Source organism: Terrapene carolina, unplaced genomic scaffold (genome assembly GCF_002925995.2).
Source record: "Terrapene carolina triunguis isolate 2854851 unplaced genomic scaffold, T_m_triunguis-2.0 Scaffold84, whole genome shotgun sequence".
Classification (NCBI taxonomy): Eukaryota; Metazoa; Chordata; order Testudines; family Emydidae; genus Terrapene; species Terrapene triunguis.
The window spans coordinates 27,594,932-27,616,741 of record NW_020664435.1 but is presented as its reverse complement, the minus strand read 5'-3'; the positions used below and the strand labels follow the sequence as shown (position 1 = coordinate 27,616,741).

General features: G+C 45.0%; 1 protein-coding gene across 1 annotated transcript in view; it reads right to left on the bottom strand.

Moving 5' to 3' along the window:
* Positions 1 to 21,810, bottom strand: part of COL28A1 (collagen type XXVIII alpha 1 chain) — a 143,847-nt gene that overhangs the window by 13,958 nt on the left and 108,079 nt on the right. The window contains exons 27-32 of the mRNA XM_024212907.2: positions 20,488 to 20,556; positions 12,345 to 12,413; positions 11,892 to 11,972; positions 11,765 to 11,800; positions 10,655 to 10,691; positions 7,418 to 7,969 (exon numbers count right to left, since the gene is read on the bottom strand). Coding sequence (XP_024068675.1) covers positions 7,418 to 7,969; positions 10,655 to 10,691; positions 11,765 to 11,800; positions 11,892 to 11,972; positions 12,345 to 12,413; positions 20,488 to 20,556 — 844 coding nt within the window. The remainder of the gene's footprint in view (positions 1 to 7,417; positions 7,970 to 10,654; positions 10,692 to 11,764; positions 11,801 to 11,891; positions 11,973 to 12,344; positions 12,414 to 20,487; positions 20,557 to 21,810) is intronic.

Genomic DNA, 21,810 nt, shown 5'->3' with positions numbered 1-21,810 from the left:
GTCTTGTCTTATCTTGTCTTTTTGTGCTCTTCTCCCCTCCCTATTCCCTGGAAGTCTGGCAAGTGTCAAGCATCTAGCAAGGTAATCCAAAATCTGTGGAATAAGTGTCTGAGATATTTCATCCATGGACTCTCAGTGGGTTTCTGTATGGGGAGGAGGATGAGACGTAATAGAGCAAATTATACAAACATTCCACCCCCTTCATCTGTAAGGCTACAAAAATAATTCTTAACACAGTCAAATGGTCCTAAATCTTTTATTACCTGGAATGTAACAGGTCTCAATACTCCAGTTAAAGAAAAAAGTGTACTCATTATTAAAGAAAGGAAAGGCAGATGAAATGCTTTTGCAGAAGACACACTTGACCACAGATGAGGCTGCTAAATTAGAACACGACTTGGTAGGAAAAACAATGTCTTGCTGCTTCTCATCCAAATCCAGAGGGATAGCCATCCTCTTCCATAAAACACTGTCCGTAACAGTCTTGGAGTCAATTTCAGACAATCAGGACAGAGTTTTAATCCTTAAAGTCACCACAAATGTATCTGAACTAATCACTGCTAATATGTATGGACTACGCTTGATGATCCTGAAACTTTTTGTAGGTTTTTATTAAATTACATAGCGAACCCCATATCCTTACTGTTATTGTTAGGGATTTAAATGAGGTGCTTGATTGAACAAATCTCAACCTCGGGGTCATATACCAACCAAAACTAGAATGGATCTGGAGTTGCACATTGAAGATCTGGGACTATGTGATATCTGGCGACTTATACATCTAATGGGTAGGGACTATTCATAGTTTTCTCTGGTACCTCGGTCCTATTCCTATATAGATTTATTTTTGATCTCCAGGGACTTGGTTAATTCTGTAATTGACTCCTCCATTAATATAAGTGCTGTCACTGATCATGTTCCTATAACTCTTCAAATAGGAACAGACCTGCGAAACAGCCTTATAGCTAGCGATTTAATTCTTCACTTTTATTAGATCCGCATTTCAAATTTTTTATTGAAAAAAGAAACTGGCTTGTTGCTGGAGACAAATGAACCCTCAACATCTTCTAGCAGGCTATTTTGCTCAAGGGCAAATAGAGATAAAATTGTAAGTTTTGCATCTGAGAAGAAGAGGGAACCTGGAGAAAAAATGAAAGCCCTTGAGAAAAAAGTAAAAGAGCTCAATTTATCTTATGCCACAGCTCCATCTCCAGAATTGTAGTTTTAAACTCAATAAGCTGCACTCAGCACATCTGAATTCGCCCTATTTTGATTCTGGCAGGACTTCTGGGAATTGGGTGAAAAAGCAGGCAAATTGCTGGCATACTGCCTAAGACAGTGGTTTTCAAACTTTTTTTCTGGCGACTCAATTGAAGAAAATTGTTGATGCCTGCGACCCAACGGAGCTGGGGATGAGGCGTTTGGGGTGTTGGAGGGGCTCAGGGCTGGGGCAGAGAATTGGGGTGTGGGGGTGAGGCCAGGGATGAGGGAGTTGGGGTGCAGAAGGGGGCTCCGGGCTTTGGGGGGGCTCAGGGCTGTGGTGCAGGAGGGGTCAGGGCTCTTGGCTGAGGGTGCAAGCTCTGGGGTGGGGTCGGGGATGAGGGGTTTGGGGTACAGGAAGGGGCTCCGGGTTTGGGGGGGCTCAGGGCTGGGGCCGGGGGTTGGGGCGCAGGGTTGGGGCGGGGACTTACTGACCCTTGGGGAACACCACTAGTTACCCCTCTCCATTCTGAGAATTTACCATTAATTCCTACCCTTTGTTCCCTGTCTTTTAATCAGTTCTCAATCCATGAAAGGACCTTCCCTTTTATCCCATGGCAGCTTAATTTACATAAGAGCCTTTGGTGAGGGACCTTGTCAAAGACTTTCTGGAAATCTAAGTACACTATGTCCACTGGATCCCCCTTGTCCACATGTTTGTTGACCCCTTCAAAGAATTCTAATAGATTAGTAAGACACGATTTCCCTTTACAGAAACCATGTTGACTATTGCTCAACAGTTTATGTTTTTCTATGTGTCGGACAATTTTATTCTTAACTATTGTTTCGACTAATTTGCCCGGTACAGATGTTAGACTTACCGGTCTGTAATTGCCGGGATCACTTCTAGAGCCCTTTTTAAATATTGGCGTTACATTAGCTAACTTCCAGTCATTGGGTACAGAAGCTGATTTAAAGGACAGGTTACAAACCTTAGTTAACAGTTCCGCAACTTCACATTTGAGTTCTTTCAGAACTCTTGGGTGAATGCTATCTGGTCCCGGTGACTTGTTAATGTTAAGTTTATCAATTAATTCCAAAACCTCCTCTCGTGACACTTCAATCCGTGACAGTTCCTCAGATTTGTCACCTACAAAAGCCAGCTCAGGTTTGGGAATCTCCCTAACATCCTCAGTCATGAAGACTGAAGCAAAGAATCCATTTAGTTTCTCCGCAATGACTTTATCGTCTTTAAGCGCTCCTTTTGTATCTCGATCATCAAGGGGCCCCACTGGTTGCTTAGCAGGCTTCCTGCTTCTGATGTATTTAAAAAACATTTTGTTATTACCTTTGGAGTTTTTGGCTAGCCATTCTTCAAACTCCTCTTTGGCTTTTCTTATTACATTCTTGCACTTAATTTGGCAGCGTTTATGCTCCTTTCTATTTGCCTCACTAGGATTTGACTTCCACTTTTTAAAGGAAGTCTTTATCTCTCACTCCTTCTTTTACATGGTTGTTAAGCCACGGTGGCTTTTTTTTAGTTCTTTTACTCTGTTTCTTAATTTGGGGTATACATTGAAGTTGGGCCTCTATTATGGTGTCTTTAAAAAGCACCCATGCAGCTTGCAGGGATTTCACTTTAGTCACTGTACCTTTTAACTTCTGTTTAACTAACCCCCTCATTTTTGCATAGTTCCCCCTTTTGAAATTAAATGCCACAGTGTTGGGCTGTTGAGATGTTCTTCCCACCACAGGGATGTTGAATGCTATTGTATTATGGTCACTATTTCCAAGCGGTCCTGCTATAGTTACCTCTTGGACCAGCTCCTGCGCTCCACTCAGGACTAAATCTAGAGTTGCCTCTCCCCTTGTGGGTTCCCGTACCAGCTGCTCCATGAAGCAGTCATTTAAAGTATCGAGAAATTTTATCTCTGCATTTCGTCCTGAAGTGAAATGTTCCCAGTCAATATGGGGCTAATTGAAATCCCCCACTATTATTGACTTCTTAATTTTGATAGCCTCTCTAATTTCCCTTAGCATTTCATCATCACTATCACCGTCCTGGTCAGGTGGTCGATAATAGATCCCTAATGGTATATTCTTATTAGAGCATGAAATTTCTATCCATAGAGATTCTATGGAACATGCAGATTTGCTTAAGATTTTTACTTCATTTGATTGTACATTTTCTTTCACATATAGTGCCACTCCCCCCCCGCATGACCTGTTCTGTCCTTCCGATATATTTTGTACCCCGGAATGATTGTGTCCCATTGATTGCTCTCAGTCCACCAGGTTTCTGTGATGCCTATTATATTAATATCCTCCTTTATCACAAGGCACTCTAGTTCACCCATCTTATTATTTAGACTTCTAGCATTTGTGTACAAGCACTTTAAAAACTTGTCACTGTTTATTTGTCTGCCCTTTTCTGATGTGTCAGATTCTTTTTTATGTGAATGTTTATCATCTGATCTGGCCCCTACTTTATCCTCTTCCATCCTCTGCTCCTGACTATAACCTGGAGATTCTCTATCATTAGACTCTCCCCTAAGAGAAGTCTCTGTCCGATCCACATGCTCCTCTGCAGCAGTTGGCTTTCCCCCATCTCCTAGTTTAAAAACTGCTCTACAACCTTTTTAATGTTTAGTGCCAGCACTCTGGTTCCACCTTGGTTTAGGTGGTGCCCATCCTTCCTGTATAGGCTCCCCCCATTCCAGAAGTTTCCCCAGTTCCTAATGAATGTAAACCCCTCCTCTCTACACCATCGTCTCATCCACGCATTGAGACTCTGAAGCTCTGCCTGCCTACCTGGCCCTGCGCGTGGAACTGGGAGCATTTCTGAGAATGCCACCATAGAGGTCCTGGATTTCAGTCTCTTCCCTAGCAGCCTAAATTTGGCCTCCAGGACATCTCTCCTACCCTTCCCTATGTCATTGGTACCTACATGTACCACGACAACCGGCTCCTCCCTAGCACTACACATAAGGCTGTCTAGATGCCTCGAGAGATCCGCAACCTTCGCAACAGGCAGGCAAGTCACCATACGGTTCTCCCGGTCATCACAAACCCAGCTATCTACGTTTCTAATGATCGAATCTCCCAATACTAATACCTGCCTTTTCCTAGCAACTGGAGTTCCCTCCCCTGGAGAGGTAACCTCAGTGTGAGAGGCAACCCCAGCACCGTCTGGAAGGAGGGTCCCAACTATGGGAAGGTTTCCCTCTGTTCCCGTTGACTGCTCTGCTTCCCTGGGCCTTTCATCCTCCTCAACAGCGCAGGGGCTGTCTGACCGGAGGTGGGACAATTCTACAGTGTCCCGGAAAGCCTCATCAACATACCTCTCTGCCTCCCTTAGCTCCTCCAGTTCCGCCACCCTTGCCTCCAAAGTCCGTACGTGGTCTCTGAGGGCCAGGAGCTCCTTGCACCGAATGCAAACATACGCCACCCGCCCACAGGGCAGGTAATCATACATGCTACACTCAGTGCAATAAACTGGATAGCCCCCACTCTGCAGCTGGGCTTCTGCCTGCATTGTCTCCTAGTTAATGAAGGGGTTGTTTAAAGCAAGAAGTTTTGAATGTAGTTTGGTTTATAGGTTTTAAGGGGAATAAAGGGTATAAGATAGAACCGGCAAGGGACCCGCGCTCCCTTCCTGCTCCCCTTCTAAACTCCCTTGCGAAACTCCCTGTTAGCAGCCCCTGGTCGCTTGTGCGCTGCTTTATAAAGCCCTGGCCTGGGTGAATGCCCCGCCCACTGATTAAGGCTCAGCCAATTACCAGAGGCTTCTAGCCTTCAGACCTTCCTTTGAAGCTCACAGCTTCCAACTGCCAGCCACAGCACACGGTCCTTCAAACAACCAAACAAACAAACAGACTGACAAACACAAGCTCAGCACACAGCAAGTAACCCCCAAACACAAACAAACACACACTACAGACAGTCACTTACCCCAAGGGTCCTGTATTTGCTCCTCCTTCACCTGGAGAACTCCCTTGCGAAACTCCCTGTTAGCAGCCCCTGTTCGCAGGGGTGCTATGGCAAGCTTCCTGCCTGTCCTGGCACCATGGACTATGCTGTGCCTCAGAAGCGGCCAGCAGCAGGTCCAGCTCCTAGGCAGAAGTAAGCAAGCGGCTCCGCGCGGCTCTTGCTCACAGGCACTGCCGCCCCAGCTCCCATTGGCCAGTTCCCAGCCAATGGTAGTGCAGAGCTGGTGTTCAGGGCAGGGGCAGTGCGTGGAGCCCTGTGCCCCCTCCCCCCCACCTAGGAGCCGGACCTGCTGCCAGCAGCTTCCGGGGTGCAGCGCGGTGTCAGAACAGGTAGGGACTAGCCTGCCTTAGCCGGGCAGCACTGCCAATGGGACTTTTAACAGCCTGGTCAGCGGTGCTGACTAGAGCTGCCACAACCCAGTGCCTTACATTCCACAACCCAGTACTGGATTGCAACCCTCACTTTGAAAACCACTGGCCTAAGAGAAAAGACCTCTGCATGTAGAATCACGGCCATCCATGATACACATGGTAAACTATGTACATCACCTGAAGATTAATGAAGTGTTCTTTAATTTCTATAAAGATCAGTACCAATTGGACAAAAACGCCTCCACAGATGCTTTGGATCAATTTTTCAAAAATATTACACTACAGCAAATGACTGCAGTCCAGCATAGAAACCTTGATGTGCCTCTAGCAGAGGACAAGTTAATTGAGAAGATTAAGAATATGAAAGTGGGGAAAGCCCCCAGGCCAGAGGGCTTCCCTGCCAAATAAACACTTCCTTGACGTCCTGTCTAACAAGATGCTTATCTATTTGATCTGAATGCCCTAAGACTGCCAGAGGCCTTAGATATACTGCGAACTTTGGAAATGCTTCAGAAACGTTTGTGGTGGGAGCAGCACACCAAGACCCCTGACCCCTGCACCTCTTTGCTGCAGGGACACAGAGCCAGGTGGGAGCCCGTGCCAACCCCGCGAACCCTCCCCCCACCAGCAACAGCAGGGGTCCTGGCCGCGCACCGCCTCCCCCCAGCACCAGCGTGGGTCCCGGGCCATGCTGCCCAACCCCCCGCCCACCAGCAGGGTCCTCTGGGCCACCTCCTCCAGCCCCCACAGTGCCCCAGACTGCCCCCCCAAGCACCCGCAGCCCCCCCGCCCAAGTTTTAGTCACGGGTATTTTCAGTAAAAGTCATGGACAGGTCACGGGCCATGAATTTTTGTTTACTGCCCGTGACCAGTCCATGACTTTTACTAAAAATACCCATGACTAAAACATAGCCTTATCTCTAAGTACTTACATGGGGAAGAAATATTTGATAAATGAACTCTTCAGTCTATCAGTGAAAGGTATAATACAATCCAATGGCAGAAAGTAGAAATTAGACAAATTCAGACTGGAAATAAGTTGTAATTTTTTAACAGTATGGGTAATTAATCATTGGAACAATTTACTCAGGGTCCTGGTGGATTCTCCATCACTGGCCATTTTTAAATCAAGATTGGATGTTTTTCTAAAAGAAATGTTCTAGGAATTATTTGGGGGAAGTCCTATGACCTGTGTTATGCAGGAGGTCAGTCTAGATGATCACAGTGGCCCCTCCTGGCCTTGAAACTGATGGATCTATGGGGTGGAGAGACAGGAAGGAGTACTTTATGGTGGTGTCTATGGGGAGGAGAGGTTGGGAAATGTCATAAGCTCCATTATAGCTCTATGTGAAACTGTGAAAAAGAGGGAAGGATTGACAGACCTTGAGGGAGATTAGTGGCCCAGAGAGAGAGAGAGAGACAGACAGACAGACAGACAGACAGAATGCAAGGTGAGGAGAAATCCTCTTCACTGTCCTGCACGAAGGACAGAAGACTTCACAGACAATGGAACTTTGACCCAGCATTGAGGCATTCTGGGGAAAAATTGACAGAAGCCTTCAATGGAGGGCTGGTAACCCACAGAACAAAAGAAACTGGATAAAGAATGGCTGTGGGAACTCTCATTGTTTGTACTGGACTTTCATTTACCCTGGAAGGCATGGAGATTTGATTTGGCTAGAGGACTAAATTACACAGCGAGTGAGGGAAACTGAGGAATGAGTTGCATCTGAAGGTAAGAGGCAAGCTACTTTGCCACAGAACTATACTGACTGGCTTCAGTTGCTATGTCAAAGGCCTAATTCCATGCAATGCACTATTTTCATGGTTCCTGTTAAAGAGGTAGTTTCTCTTACCTGGGAGTGTGATGAAGTCATCTATCTGGTAGACATGTTCACTGTCAGGGTCTGTAGCAATGAGTTGCAATTCTTCCAGAAACTCCTGAATGTTAGGATCAGTCTTTTGAACCACCCCAATTACAAATATCTCAATGTTGATGGCATGCGCATTCCTCACTACGACATCCAGGCTTTGATCACGAGTATCAGCTTGTCCATCTGTTATTACAATAGCCACTTTTCTTACCCCTTGTCGTGCAACCTGAAATATCTCAATGACTTTGCTGATAGCTGCAGCTGTGTAAGTGCCTTCCCCTAGGTACTGCATATTATCAACAGCAAGTTTCACCTTATCTTTGCTCGTGTACTGCTGCAGAGTCGATACCAGCTCTACTTTGTGGCTGAAGTTGATAATGCCAATGCGGGCTGTACCTTGGTTGACCGTAACCCTGTCAATGAGTGTTTTCACAAAATCTTTGACAATTCTGAAGTTGTCTGGTCCAACGCTTTCTGAGCTGTCAATCACAAATACAAGTTCCAGTGGAGTTTCTTTACATTTGACGCCACAGCCTAAAATATTAAAAATTTTTGACATTTTATGAGAAACTTCCTTTCGATTACACAATGAATGCAACTGAAAAAATATATATCAGATTCTCAGTCACCCAAGTCAAGGTGACTTTTCTGAAAACAGAAAACTAAAGTAAAGTACAGTTACTGAGATTTTTTTTCATAGCAAATGGTAGGCCAGATACAGAATGGAAAGAAATGGGTAGAAGATTCTGACTTCCCAAATTTTAATTTATCTGTCTCTACATTTTTATAATGAAGGTGCTCTTTTTCTTTGTTTACATTTTGTTTATTTACCAACAACTACTAAATATTTATTAGAACATAAGAATGGCTATACTGGGTCAGACCAATAGTCCACTTAGTCCAGTAACCTGTCTTCTGACAGTGGCCAGTGCCAGATGCTTCAGAGGCAATGAACAGAACAAGGCAATTATCAAGTGATCCATCCCCTGTCATCCACTCCCAGCTTCTGGCAAACAGAGATTTAGTGGTACTAAGAGCATGGATTTGTGTTCCTGACCATCTTGGCTAATAGCCATTGATAAACCTATCCTCCAAGAATTTATCTAATTCTTTTTTGAACCCAGTTATTCTGTTGCCCTTCACAACATCCCCTGGCAATGATTTCCACAGGTTGACTGTGTGTTGTGTGAAGAAGTACTTCCTTATGTTTATTTAAAACCTACTGCCTATTAATTTCATTGGGTGACCCCTGGTTCTTGTGTTATGTACAGGGGTAAATAACACTTTCCTATTCACTTTCTCGATTTGTATAGACCTCTATCATATCCCTTCTTAGTCATCTCTTTTCTAAGATGAACAGTCCCAGTCTTCTTAATCTCTCTTCATATGGAAGCTGTTTGATACCCCTAATCATTTTTGTGGCCCTGCTCTGTACCTTTTCCAATTCTAATATATATTTTTGAGATGGGGCAACCAGAACCGCATGCAGTATTCAAGATGTGGGAGTACCATGGATTTATATAGACTCACAGACTTTAAGGTCAGAAGGGACCATTATGATCTTCTAGTCTGATCTCCTGCACAACGCAGGCCACAGAATCTCACCCACCCACTCCTGTAACAAACCCCTGACCTATGTCTGAGCTATTGAAGTCCTCAACTTGTGGTTTAAGGACTTCAAGGTGCAGAGAATCCTCCAGCAAGTGACCCGTGCCCCACACTGCACAGGAAGGTGAAAAACCCCCAGGGCCTCTGCCAATCTGCCCTCGAGGAAAATTCCTTCCCGACCCCAAATATGGCGATCAGCTAAACCCTGAGCATGTGGGCAGGACTCACCAGCCAGACAACCAGGAAAGAATTCTCTGTAGTAACTCAGATCCCACCCTATCTAGTGTCCCATCACAGGCCATTGGCCACATATTTACCGCTAATAGTCAAAGATCAATTAATACATAATAGCATTATGATGTTTTTTGTCTTATTAAAAGATGGGGGGAGGGATAGCTCAGTGGTTTGAGCATTGGCCTGCTAAACCCAGGATTGTGAGTTCAATCCTTGAGGGGGCCACTTAGGGATCTGGGGCAAAAATCAGTACTTGGTCCAGCTAGTGAAGGCAGGGGGCTGGACTCAATGACCTTTCAGGGTCCCTTCTAGTTCTATGAGACAGGTATATCTCCATATAGTATTATCTATCCCTTTTCTAATAGTTCCTAACATTGTTAGCTTTTTTGATTGCCACTGCACATTGAGCAGATGTTTTCAGAGAACTAAGCACTATTACCTACATAGGAAACAAAGTATCCATAACTTTATCAATTTAATAACTTTCAGTGTAGCTATTAATAATTTCAAAGTAAATTAATAAACAACAGAAATGTTCTTTACTGCATTTTGCTTTTATATTTTTAAGTTCTATCTCCCTTAAAGCACACAATTTAGTAACTGAAATCTTAACATTTTTTTCTGACAGTTTAGTTAATAATTTCTGAAACCTTTAAAAAAAAGACATGTAACTGTGGTTTTTGTCCTCAGATTTCCCAGGTTTGCACAGTCTGTAAAGGCAATGTGCCCAAACTCTAGGCCCAGTCACCTCTTCTGCAGACAGTGTGTAGTACAGAGTTAAGGGAAGACATCTCAGTGAGGTTATCCTTCCAGTAACTCTGTGCAGAGAGCAGGTTCGTGGCCACTTGCGGAACATTCTGCATGGCTTGCCGACAAACCCTGCAGATCCCAGAGATATGCAGAAGGCCTGGCCCCTGGTGTTCCCTCCTTCCTCTTCTCTTCCTCCCCTTCTCCCCACCCCTTCTCTGGCAGTGTGGCTATGCTGTCAGGACTTCCTCAGCTGGTGTCTGCCCCTGGAACCCTTTTTACATTGCTGAGATAGTGTCTAGGGACATATGATACAGCTTCTGGCTGGATTATACTTCCACTGTGAGCTCTGCTGGATTTCCTTTTAATTTGCAGAATTCCTCTTGCTAGCCCATATGATGTGCTTACTTTTCAGCTGAAAATCATAGGCTCTACCCAACTTCACTTATTTTCTGTAAGATCTTATTTAAAGATATTTTACTGCTGACACTGTACATGTGTTCCATTATGACAGAGATCCTTCCTCACTAACACGTGGAGTAGCAGGCTTTACTTGTATCATTTTAACCACGGTAGTTTTATTGTTTTTTATTAAAACTTGTTATTTCTTTTCTATAACATAGATCTTACCACATATTTCCATGATAAGTTTGATAATTTCTTCTTTCTGAAAGAGAGTATTCATTAATGTGTTACGTTTATTCTAATCCTAGGGCATGTTTTTCTTTTGTCTGAGCTGCTAGTGCACATCCAAAACCTGCTGTACCGTTTTTGCAGTTCTGCTATTTTACAGAGCAAATTATATTGCACTTAGGGACAATTATAAAGTGGCTGGAACTCATAAATGTCACCAGCTGACAGGCGGCTATATCATGCCATCAGCTTCTAAATAGTACTCCTAGTTGAAGTCAATGAGGAGTCCAGTGGCACCTTAAAGACTAACAGATTTATTTGGGCATAAGCTTTCATGGGCATAAAACCCCACTTCTTCAGTTGAAGTCAGTTAGCTGTTCTTAAAAATCTACATAATATGTGGCCCAAAGTATTTACAATAAATTGCTCTTGATACTAATCATAGGTCTCAAGAGTTGTAACCTGTTGTTCACATCTTGGGTATTAAGTCCTTTAATGCACATTTAAAAAGAAAACCTTGCAAAGATGATGCAGTTTACTCTATGTGGTTATCTCAGAGACACATGGTCCATTATTTTATTATCCTAAAATAACTTGTTTGGATGTCTGAAACAAAACTATGTGGTCTAGACAATAGAAAGGTCATTACTACATGCCCCAGTCGTTCCCATATGCATTTATATCCACCCATATTGTGCATTCTCAGCAAATTGCATGCAGAACAATGCCTGCTTCTGTCTATCACATGAAAGGGTTTTGAAACGCTCCGTGTTTGGCCTGTGTAGATTCTTCAGGAAGTGGTATAGTTAGCAAAGTATTTCCACCACTCCAACCAGCAACAAGAATGACAACAACACAGCAGAACCTGTCTATGACACAAATTCCACCAATAAGATGATCATCTCCGGTGGAATTTGTGTTCTTCTTCCAAATGTATTGCTAATGTCCTGTCAGTGTGTCTCTGAATTCCAGATCAGCCCAATTTATAATAACTTAGTCAAACTCTGAAGCAGCAGGATCAGAATTTATTCAAATTAACAAAACATGCACAGTTTTTGCAAAGGGTAAATTCTTGACTGTCATAAATCAATTAATGTACATACTTACAGTAAGACCAGGTTCACCTTTTCTTCCCACAAACCCCTAAGAATTTGTAGAATAAGATCAATTAATAAATGCTAGTTTGTCTCATTTCCATTCTGTAAAATTAAATAATGTAAAAAATACATTTTACCGTTGGTCCTGCAGGTCCTGGTTCTCCAATATCTCCTTTGTCACCTTTCTTTCCTGGATCACCTTTCTCCCCATAATCTCCCTAATAGAATATAGCAGAGGAAAAAGTAGTGAAGTGCTAGAGACACATAATTGGAACTGTGCTTCCCCAGTTTTTGTTTTCTTTGTACTAGCACATGTCTTCCATACCAACCCATGGAAGAACTCTATCTGTGCATTTGAGACTACTGGTCAATGGGCAGTTTGTACGTGAACCACTGCAGTAATTACTGTGGTGGCTGTATGTCAACCTAACATAGTTTTATAGTGTAGACGTGCCCTAAGTGTTTGCAGGATCAGGCCCTTAGACTGCAAGCTCTCTTTAAAGTAGTGTTGGTCTTTTGTTTATCTGCATAAAACCAGGCACATCTAATAAGAAAAAAAATCCTTTATTAACACATAGGCTAGGATTTACCTTTGAGCCAGGGAGCCCATATCCCTCTGAACCCCTAGGTCCTGGTAAACCTGGAAGTCCTTGTTCTCCCTGAATACAACATGGAGAGTAAATTCAACTAAAAGTGATATTAAGTTATGGAAAAGATATATTCATGTAGTAACATTCTGTGTCATAGAGAAAGCCGAAGTCTTTGTATTATGTAATGTCACCAACAATTCAAAAGTGCTGCTCTTAAGTAGCAGTAATAACTAATGGGTTTGGATTTGGAGATTCCGTCCATACACTAAAGATCCCACAATACTTTTTTGTAAAACAGGGGTTGGTGTATGGTGCACCAGTTGCCCTGCTGTATGTATATAGTTTTATAAAATGCTTTGTGATAGTGGCACTGTATTCAATATAACTGCCACCATGGAAACTGGACATTAAAAACAGTAATTTTTAGCTACATGTGGACTTCCTGAATGTACAGAAAATCCATTACATTGATAGAGGTTCACAAACCTTTCTGTTCCTTTTAATACAGGAATGTTAGTATTTTTTGACTGAGACATCATACTAAAGGCAGAACAACCCCACAACTCAGCTAAGCAGCCTTAAGCAGTCACAAGTGTTACATAACGGTAATGTGCATTTACAAAGCCCAAAGGAATGATAAACAGATGTCTCTATAGTGAAGCCCCACAGAAAGGAAGTAATTTGTCTACCTTAAAACACTTCTTCCACAGCCACAGGGAGTGCTACTACAGTGTACAATACCTTTAAGGCCTAATGAAGAGTCAGATCTGTTAGGGTATATCTACACTGCACTCTGAAGTGTGACTGCAGCATAAGTAGACGTAACCACACTAGCATGGTTAAAATTAGCAGTGTGGCCACAGCAGCACAGGTTTCAGTGCAGGCTGCATAAGCACACTGAATAATCCACACCCCTGAGTGATGTAAGTGATACCAATCTAAGCGCTGGTGTAGACAGCGCTACGTCAAAGCTCTCCCACCAACGTAGCTACTGCCTCTCACGGGGGTGGAGAAATTAAGTTGATGGGAGAGCTCTCTCCCATTGGCTAGAGCGTCGTCACCAGACGCGCTACAGTGGTGCAGCTGCATTGGTGCAGCTGCACCATGGTAGCGCTTCTAGTGTAGACTAGCCCTTAAGTCATACAAAGTGTTCTCTACCACCTTTCCCCAGTCTCTGGGTTGTAGCAGTCATTTTTTTTAAAGTGACAGGGAAAAATAATTGCTGGAACAGCCTGAGACCATTCTAGGTTGCGATTCCCAGCTGAAATATGGAATTGCACTAGCATAAACCTGGAGTAATGCTGTGGACCCCTGAAGTGCAATCTTAACCCCAGTGAAGTCAATGAGAGTTTTCCCATTGATTTCAATGGGACCAGGATTCCATACCAGGCCTCCGTTCCTGTTCTTTTGTAGATCAAACATTCTGGGGGGGGGGGGGAAGAGGTAATCTGATCAGGGCTTTAGAGTAAACAGAAATATGATATTTTACATTTTTGTCATTTTTTAATAAAAAGAAAGCAAAAGGAATATTGATGCAATGTGGCCCAGTAAATGGCCGCTCTTTATCAATGTTAATTACTGCAGATAGCAGTCACAGCTCTTTAGTTTTACTGACAGCTAGCTAAAATATTAGATTGGTTTAGAATGATACTAAAATGTGGATGGAACATGTTATGAAATGAAAATCACATATATACGTCTGACATTTTCCCATGAGAACATAAGCACAAGGCTTGAAGCAGATGCAGAAAAGTTATTTATGTTTCACTTTACCCCATTTCAAAGTTTTGTTTGTGTGTGCTCCTGCTAAAGTATGACTGGTCTGAAAATGGAAATGTCTGAGGCAAGACTCTGCTTCCGTAAGGCTCTCTTCCTGTAGCCTCAGACAAGGGAAGCAAAAGACAGCAGAGAAGGAAATAAGGACCTATGAAAATTACTAAAATGATAGTAGAGGGATTTACTTGCAGCATGAGTGTGTTAAACAGAAGGATCAATTAAGAGAGGACATAAATGGCACTGGAAGTTACATGTTGGTAAAATGGAATAAGCCAGTGCAAAGTGATATAATGTACATAGTAAAAGGACAGAAGGGTGAGTTTGTAGCATGACTAATGACAAGAGAATGACAGGTGTAAGCTAAAGCTGGCTATGTGAAATGCGGCTATTTCCATTCATATGTTGAAGCCATTTACACCACTTAAGCCCAATGTGAAGAGGGGTACTGTGACAGGGTGATGGCTAGGAAACCCGGAGCGAGCCCTCTGTCGTGCCAGCTCCAATCAGGAAAGGGGTATTGGAGCTGGCTGAGTAAGCCCAGGCCTAAGTGGCAAACGGGGAACAGCTGCTGGCCTCGTTAGCCAAGGGCTACATAAAGGCTGGCAGGCAGGAAGCCATGGGGGAGAGGAAAGGGAGTAGCTGGGGAGCCAGAGGTGGCTCTCCCCTGCTGACTGCAGAAGCTAGCAGTCCTAGAGGCTGCAAGCCTGATGCTGTCTGTAGCTCAGGACCGGCTCTAGGCACCAGCAAAGCAAGCACGTGCTTGGGCCGGCACAATTCCAGGGGTGGCATTCTGGCCATTTTTGGGGGGGCTTGGGCAGTTGCACTCTTGGGGCAGCAAATTTTTTGCTTGGGGTGGCAAAAAACCCAGAGCTGGCCCTGCTGTGGCTACAAGTTTGTGGGAACTTCTACTGTAAATAAAGAGCACAGGTGATTGCACCAAAGCAGAGTCTCTGGCTGGCTTGTGGGTGCAGAAGTGGCAGATGATAGAGGGGCCCACCTGTGCCCTGTTACATATGGGGGTTTGTCCGGGAGCCTGAGCCAATGGATGTGGTTGGTGGTCTGGAGATGGAGGAGACCCTGCAATGGCTTGTAAAACAGCAGGAGCAGATGCAGAAGGCCCTGCAAGGCTTCCAGCTGTCCCACCAGGCTGAGAGATAGGCCTTGCTAACCTGGCAGGCAGAACAGCAGGAAAGCCTAGAGGACTTTATAAGAGAGCAGGCCAACATTCAGCAGCAACTCCTGCAACGAATGGTGAGTCCCGCAGTAAGGGATGGCACCTGGCCACCAGGCTTGGGACTCTGTAAAATGGGGCCGACAGATTACTCTGATGCCTTACTTGGTATGTTCGAGCGGGTAGTAGGGTGACCAGACAACAAGTGTGAAAAATCAGGACAGGGGGTGGGAGGTAATAGGAGCCTATATAAGAAAAATACCCCAAAATCAGGATTGTCCCTATAAAATCGGGACATCTGGTCACCCTAGCGGGTAGCCATGGGTGCCGGATGGGATAGGGCCACCTGGGCCCTATGGCTGGCTCCCTATCTGGTGGGAGAAGCTCAAGTGGCCTACATAGCCTTGAGGAATTATGAGATGGTGAGAGCGGCCATCCTAGACCAGGTGGGCCTGTTCGTGGAGAAATACAGCCAAAAGTTCCAGTCGGCCTGATGGATGGGGGCTGTTTGGCCTCTGGCACTTGCTCAGAGACTGATGGATGGGGCCACCTGCTGGCTGAGGCCTGAGACGCAAACGGTGGGGGAGATAATGGATGCCCTCGTCCTAGAACAATTGCTACACAGTCTCTCTGAGAATATATGAGTCTGGGTCAGACAACATCAGCCAAATACGGTTGATGCAGCAGTACCGAGGCGTACACGGAGGCAGACGTTCCCCAAAGGGAGGGCTGACCCTATAAAGACAGAGAGTTGGGGAAGAAGCTGAGGGAACCCCTTCCTGGGAAAGGCCCCGAGAGGAAGGAGGAACCCTGAGGGGCTCCTAGTAGAGCTGGCATGATTGGTTGCTGACAGTGTGGGCAGCCAGGACATAAAAAGGGGGACTGCCCAGATATGGAATGTGGGTGGGCTGAATTTTTTGGCTGGGCTAATGCTGGAGGGTGGACAGGGGGGTAGAGGCTGTCCACCTTCCCAGTGAGGGCAGGGAGGAAACCCCATAGGATACAGCTTCAGCCTGCTCACTCATCCAGAGGGGGCTGATAAAACTGCACTGGATAATTCCAGGTGCATGGATGGCCCTGGAGTGTACCTACGGGGACAGGAGACACTGCCTGGTGGTCCAGGTGCCCCTAGAAGTGCAGGGCAACTTTAAATGGAAGCGGATCAGGGTAGTAGAGGGATTACCATGCCCTGTTGTGTTAGGTATGGACTGGGGCCCTCCCCCCAGAGGGAAAAGGAAAGGTTCCCCAAAGAAGGAGGCATGGACCCCTAGACTGAGAAGCCCCAGGGACGAAGAGGAGCAAGGTTCTCAGAGTAATGAACATGAGAACCCTAGACAACAGAGCCCAGATAGGGTAGACCGAGGGGAAGGAGGTGCAGGGGAGATGGCCAGCCCAAGCCCCTTAGAGGGAGTAAAGGGGCAACTGGAGCTCCCCATGACGCAGCTCCAAGAGAAGAAACAGGGACCCCACTTGGTGGCTTGGGAGAACCTGGGGTGTCCAGCAGGAGGTCAGGATTGGCCTCGACCCACTACCGGAAGAAAAGGGGATAAAGGAGAAGGGATGCCTGCTAGGGTGTGATTGGTGTGAGGACCTGTGGGTGGCGGCAGAGCTATGGGGACATCCACCACCACCACCACCCCCCAACCAGTGTACTTTTTGCAGGTGGGGGATGAAGGAACCTCCAGGAGATGATGCTGGTGATCGCCCAAAAGAGATGGAGAGGCTTACCCAGACGAACCCCACCGGAAGAGGGCAGAGCGGCCAAGGAACGACGAACCTGGTGGTTCATAAGCGGGGGAGGTATGTGACAGGGTGCTGGGTAGGAAACCCTGAGCCAGCCCTCTGTCATGCCAGCTCCAATCAGTAAAGGGGAATTGGAGCTGGGTGAGTAAGCCCAGGCCTAAACAGGGAACAGCTGCCAGCCTCGTCAGCCAGGGGCTACAGGAAGGAAGGAAGCCAGGGGGAGAGGAAAGGGAGGAGCCAGGGAGTTAAAGGCTGCTCTCCCCTGCTGGCTGAAGAAGCTAGCAGTCCCAGAGGCTGTAAGCCTGACGTTGTCTGTAGCTACAAAGTGGTGGGAACTTCTACTGTAAATAAAGAGCATGGGTGATTGCACCAAAGCAGAGGTCTCTGGCTGTCTTATGGGTGCAGAAGTGGCAGAAGATAGAGGGGCCCACCTGCACCCTGTTACAGGTACACATGGCATGGTTGCACAGTTTTGCCTCCAGACTGCCAGCGTGCCAGAGAGGTGCTTCAGTGCTGGCTCCACATAGACTGGTGTGGAGGAGGTCATTGCAGCTGGGCCAGGGAAGAAATTGAAAGATCAGCACTTATGCAGTTCTTGTGACCCCACTGAAGAGTCACAGAGAGTGCTCTTCTATCATTCCATCTGCTAGGCTGCAACAGTGGTTATGGAGGGGTGGCAGTTCAGCTCTGTGCCCTACCCAGAGACTGAGCAGGTGAATTCAATCATAGAATCATAGGACTGGAAGGGACTTTGAGGTCATCTATTCCAGTCCCTTGCTGCACTCATGGCAGGACTAAGCATTATCTAGACCATTGCTGATAGGAGTTTGTCTAACCTGCTCTTTAAAATCTCCAATGATAGCTATTCCCTGTTTAGTACTCCATACAAAGTCCAAGGAGGCTTTGTTCAAGAAATAGTGAATTTCATTCCTTATGACTGCGGAACATAAGGCCAAACACAATGCACAGTCAACCTGTGGAACTCCTTGCCAGAGGATGTTGTGAAGCCCAAGACACTAACAGAGTTCAAAAAAGAACTAGACAAGTTCATGAAGGATAAGTCCATCATTGGCTATTATCCAGGATGGTATCCCTAGCCTCTGTTTGCCAGATGCTGGGAATGGGCGACAGGGGATGGATCACTTGCTGATTACCTGTTCTGTTCATTCCCTCTGGGGCATCTGGCATTGGCCACTGTCAGAAGACAGGATAGTGGGCTAGATGGACCTTTGGTCTGACCCAGTATGGCCATTCTTATGTTCTTAAACCCTGCTCATGCAAGCAGTGCCATTAACACTAATAGGTCTTCTCACATGTATAAGGCAAGCAGGATTTACCTTTCAGTGAACATCAATAAAGATCACATTTTGTTAATTTAAAAATATTCAGTGATTTACCAGTTTGACCCACATACTATAATTCAACTAAAAATTGGCTATTTATTCTTACCTAGAAAGCAAATTATGCTTGTGCCATAATGCTGTTTTTCAGGTCCCTGACCCTAACTTCCTGCTAGAGCATTGATCTAGACTCTGAACTGATTGTGGATTTGGGCAAGATACACAGTGGCTTCTGCACAAAAACAGCAGCATTGACAGGGCTTTCCTATTATACTTTTATCAGATTTGTGTAACTGATCTCTTCTCCTATGCTCCATTCTCTCTACAAGCACAGAGTTCCACATAAGTAATAACTTCTTAGGTTGAAATTTGCTATTGCCCAAACAAAAAATGGGCACTGTACTTCTGAAAAAGATCAGTGATTGGCACCACTGAGGCACCAAGACAGATTTCAATGGATGGAGAAAACAGTTACTGGAGTGTCAAGACAAGTGCCACAGTGCTAAGAAAGAAAGATTAAAGACTTTAGTAATTTAAATGATTATATAATTCACTAATCATCCTGACACAACTCACTGGACTCTACAAAATTCTAGGGCCAGCTGTGTATGTTCAGCCACATTATTATAGTAATTGTCTCAAATGCAAGGACAAAAATCTTATTTCAATAGCCCACATTATTAAATGTGTTTTTCAGTGGATCATAGTTACCACCTTAAAAACCCTCAGTAGTAAAACTATTACCGCACATCTCAAAAATACTGCATGTTTTGAATTTATCTCACAATGGGATAGAGGCAACATTTAAAGTTGTGTACATACATGACTACTCCTCTAGAGAATGTTTTGGCTACCTTTTAGCTACCAAAGTAGGGAACACACTCAGATTCTTTCTCCTGTAACTGAAAAAATGTGGATTTGCACAAATACTGTATATTCTGCAGATTATTTTTCCTGCATTTTAGATGCATTTCAACCACTGAAACATTTCCACTTGGTTTGGCTAATCTCCTTGCTATAGCTAAACCCACTGTAACCACAAGATTTAGTCAGATACATTCCACATAATATATTCTGGAACCATTGCCAAATGGGAACAGAAGGTGCATTTCTCAACACAGCTATGCCAGTGCACCTCGTCACTGGGGCTTAATCCTGCAAAATGCTGAACATGCTATTCTTGAAACAGCAAAGCATTTAAGTATACACTTAAGCGTGTATGTACTCCCATTGATTTAGAAAATAAAGATTGGCACTTGTGGTGTTCTTCATTAAGGCTCTGGCCATTAAAAACTTGCTTCCCTACCTTTGTTCATAGCAGCCAGGTTGTTAACCCTCAAAGTGCATTACAAGGTTCACTTTGCTCCCCCACTCATAAGTGATGGCTGGGGCTTGATACCGGGGGCGGGGAGAGGGATTGTGCCGGAGGCTGGTTAACTTCTGTTATATTTATGATGTCTCTGGGTTATTTGATTTAATCTGGGGATAAATGACAGGTCTGTCAGTGTATTTTTAAAATATGGTAAAGGGTGCTCAGAGCAATGAATGGACACCCAGGCCTGCCGACAGAAATTCTGGGCCCCTGTCACTTCTGGGACTGCCTACACAGGCCCGCGGGGTCTAGAGCGGTCTTACGCACGTAGGTGCCCTGTGGCCCACCTGGGCGATTTAAAAGGGCCCGATGAGCCCGGCCGCCGCTGCTGCAACGGCGGCGGCCAGGGGCCCCCGGGCCTTTTTAAATCACCCAGGCCCCTAGGCAATTGCCCCTTTTGCCCCGCATGTCCAGGGGCCTGTGGACACCCTCTTATTATAGAGTATTACAAATCCAAATAAATAAATAGCATCTTGTAAAACTGAGACTTACTTTTCGTGGTTAAAAAGTATTAATCGGACAGCAGACATAATTCAGATTAATTTAGGTGACCAATCACACACCACAAATAACAAAAGGTGAATAGTTGAAGTAAATAATTCATAAACAACCCATCAACTTAGGGGTTAAAACTGCCCTCTACACTGAATTTACGCACAACAAAAAAGAAACAAGGAATCTCTGCAAAAGACTATTTTAAATAGAGAACTCTTGGCTATACATCATGTTAAATTTGGTTACCTTGCTTCCTTGTATGCTATCCCCTTGAGGGCCAGGTGGACCTGGCAAACCCTTCTGTCCCACAGCTCCCTGTTAAGAATTGTGCAGCAAAAAGAGAAGAATTAGTTTGAGGACTCTCAATTACTAACATTACTCTTAATCAACACACATTTACCACAAGCAAAGATAAGAGTAGAAGCATTTTAAAACTGTAAGGGCTTATCTACACTAGCATGCTAAATCGGCACTGCTCTCCTGTGGACTTCAATACTCCACCTCCCCGAGAGGCGGAAGCTAAATCCGTGGGAGAGTGTCTCCTTCTGACATAGGGCGGTGTAGACCCCAGGTTAGGTCGATGTAAGCTACGTCGCTCAAGGAGGTGATTTTTTCACATCCGTGAGTGACATAATTTGCATTGGCTTAAGCAGCAGTGTAGACCAGGCCTAAGATTCTGACCCTGATTTTCCTCTGGTTGACACAGTTTACACTGAGGTAGTTCTTGAGTTCAGTAGTTACTCCTGTATACACCACGGTAACCAAGGAGATAACTCATCCCAAAGTTTTAAAGAATGAATTATACCAATGAAGCTGAGCCTGGTTTTCCACTGTACAAAGTGGGTGTAAAACATTCTGATGGGGTAGCATTGTATGCTTGTTCTACACACATGTGCAACTGAATACACAAGGGGCAAAGCAGTGGAGATATCAGATCCTCTGTAAACACAACGGGTGAGCTGTCGTGCACATTAACCTGTTGTGTGTCACCAGGGCCGGCTCCAGCATTTCTGCCGCCCCAAGCAAAAAAAAAAGCCGCGATAGAGGGAGTAAGGGACCTGCCGCCCCCGAATTGCCGCAGGTGCCGCCCCTCTCCCTTGGCTGCCCCAAGCACCTGCTTGTTAAGCTGGTGCCTGGAGCCGGCCCTGTGTGTCACATGTCCAGGTATGCCAAACGTCACTATTGTGACACATCTGGTGGGGCCTGGGCATGCTGATTCAGAGTCACATTCTGCCTGGTCCTTACACAGTGGAGGAGAAAGATGTAAGGGCCAGGAAGAACTGCAGCCCTTGTGCTTTAGGAAATACAAGGGCTGTTCTCTCCCTATTTCCCTGGGGTCTCTCAATACATAGAATCATAGAATCAAATTGTCTTAGTCCATCTTACTATTTTGTTGTTTCTCCAATACAGTAAATGGAGTATCTCCAATGTTGTGTGAAGTGCCAGTATTCTGCAGATACTATTTAGAAGTGCTGCATAACTCAGATGTCTTAAGAATCTTTATATGCAGCTGTTTAGCTCATGAATCTTCCAGCTGTTAGCAAACACTGAAAAGCAGTTGCTGTGGTT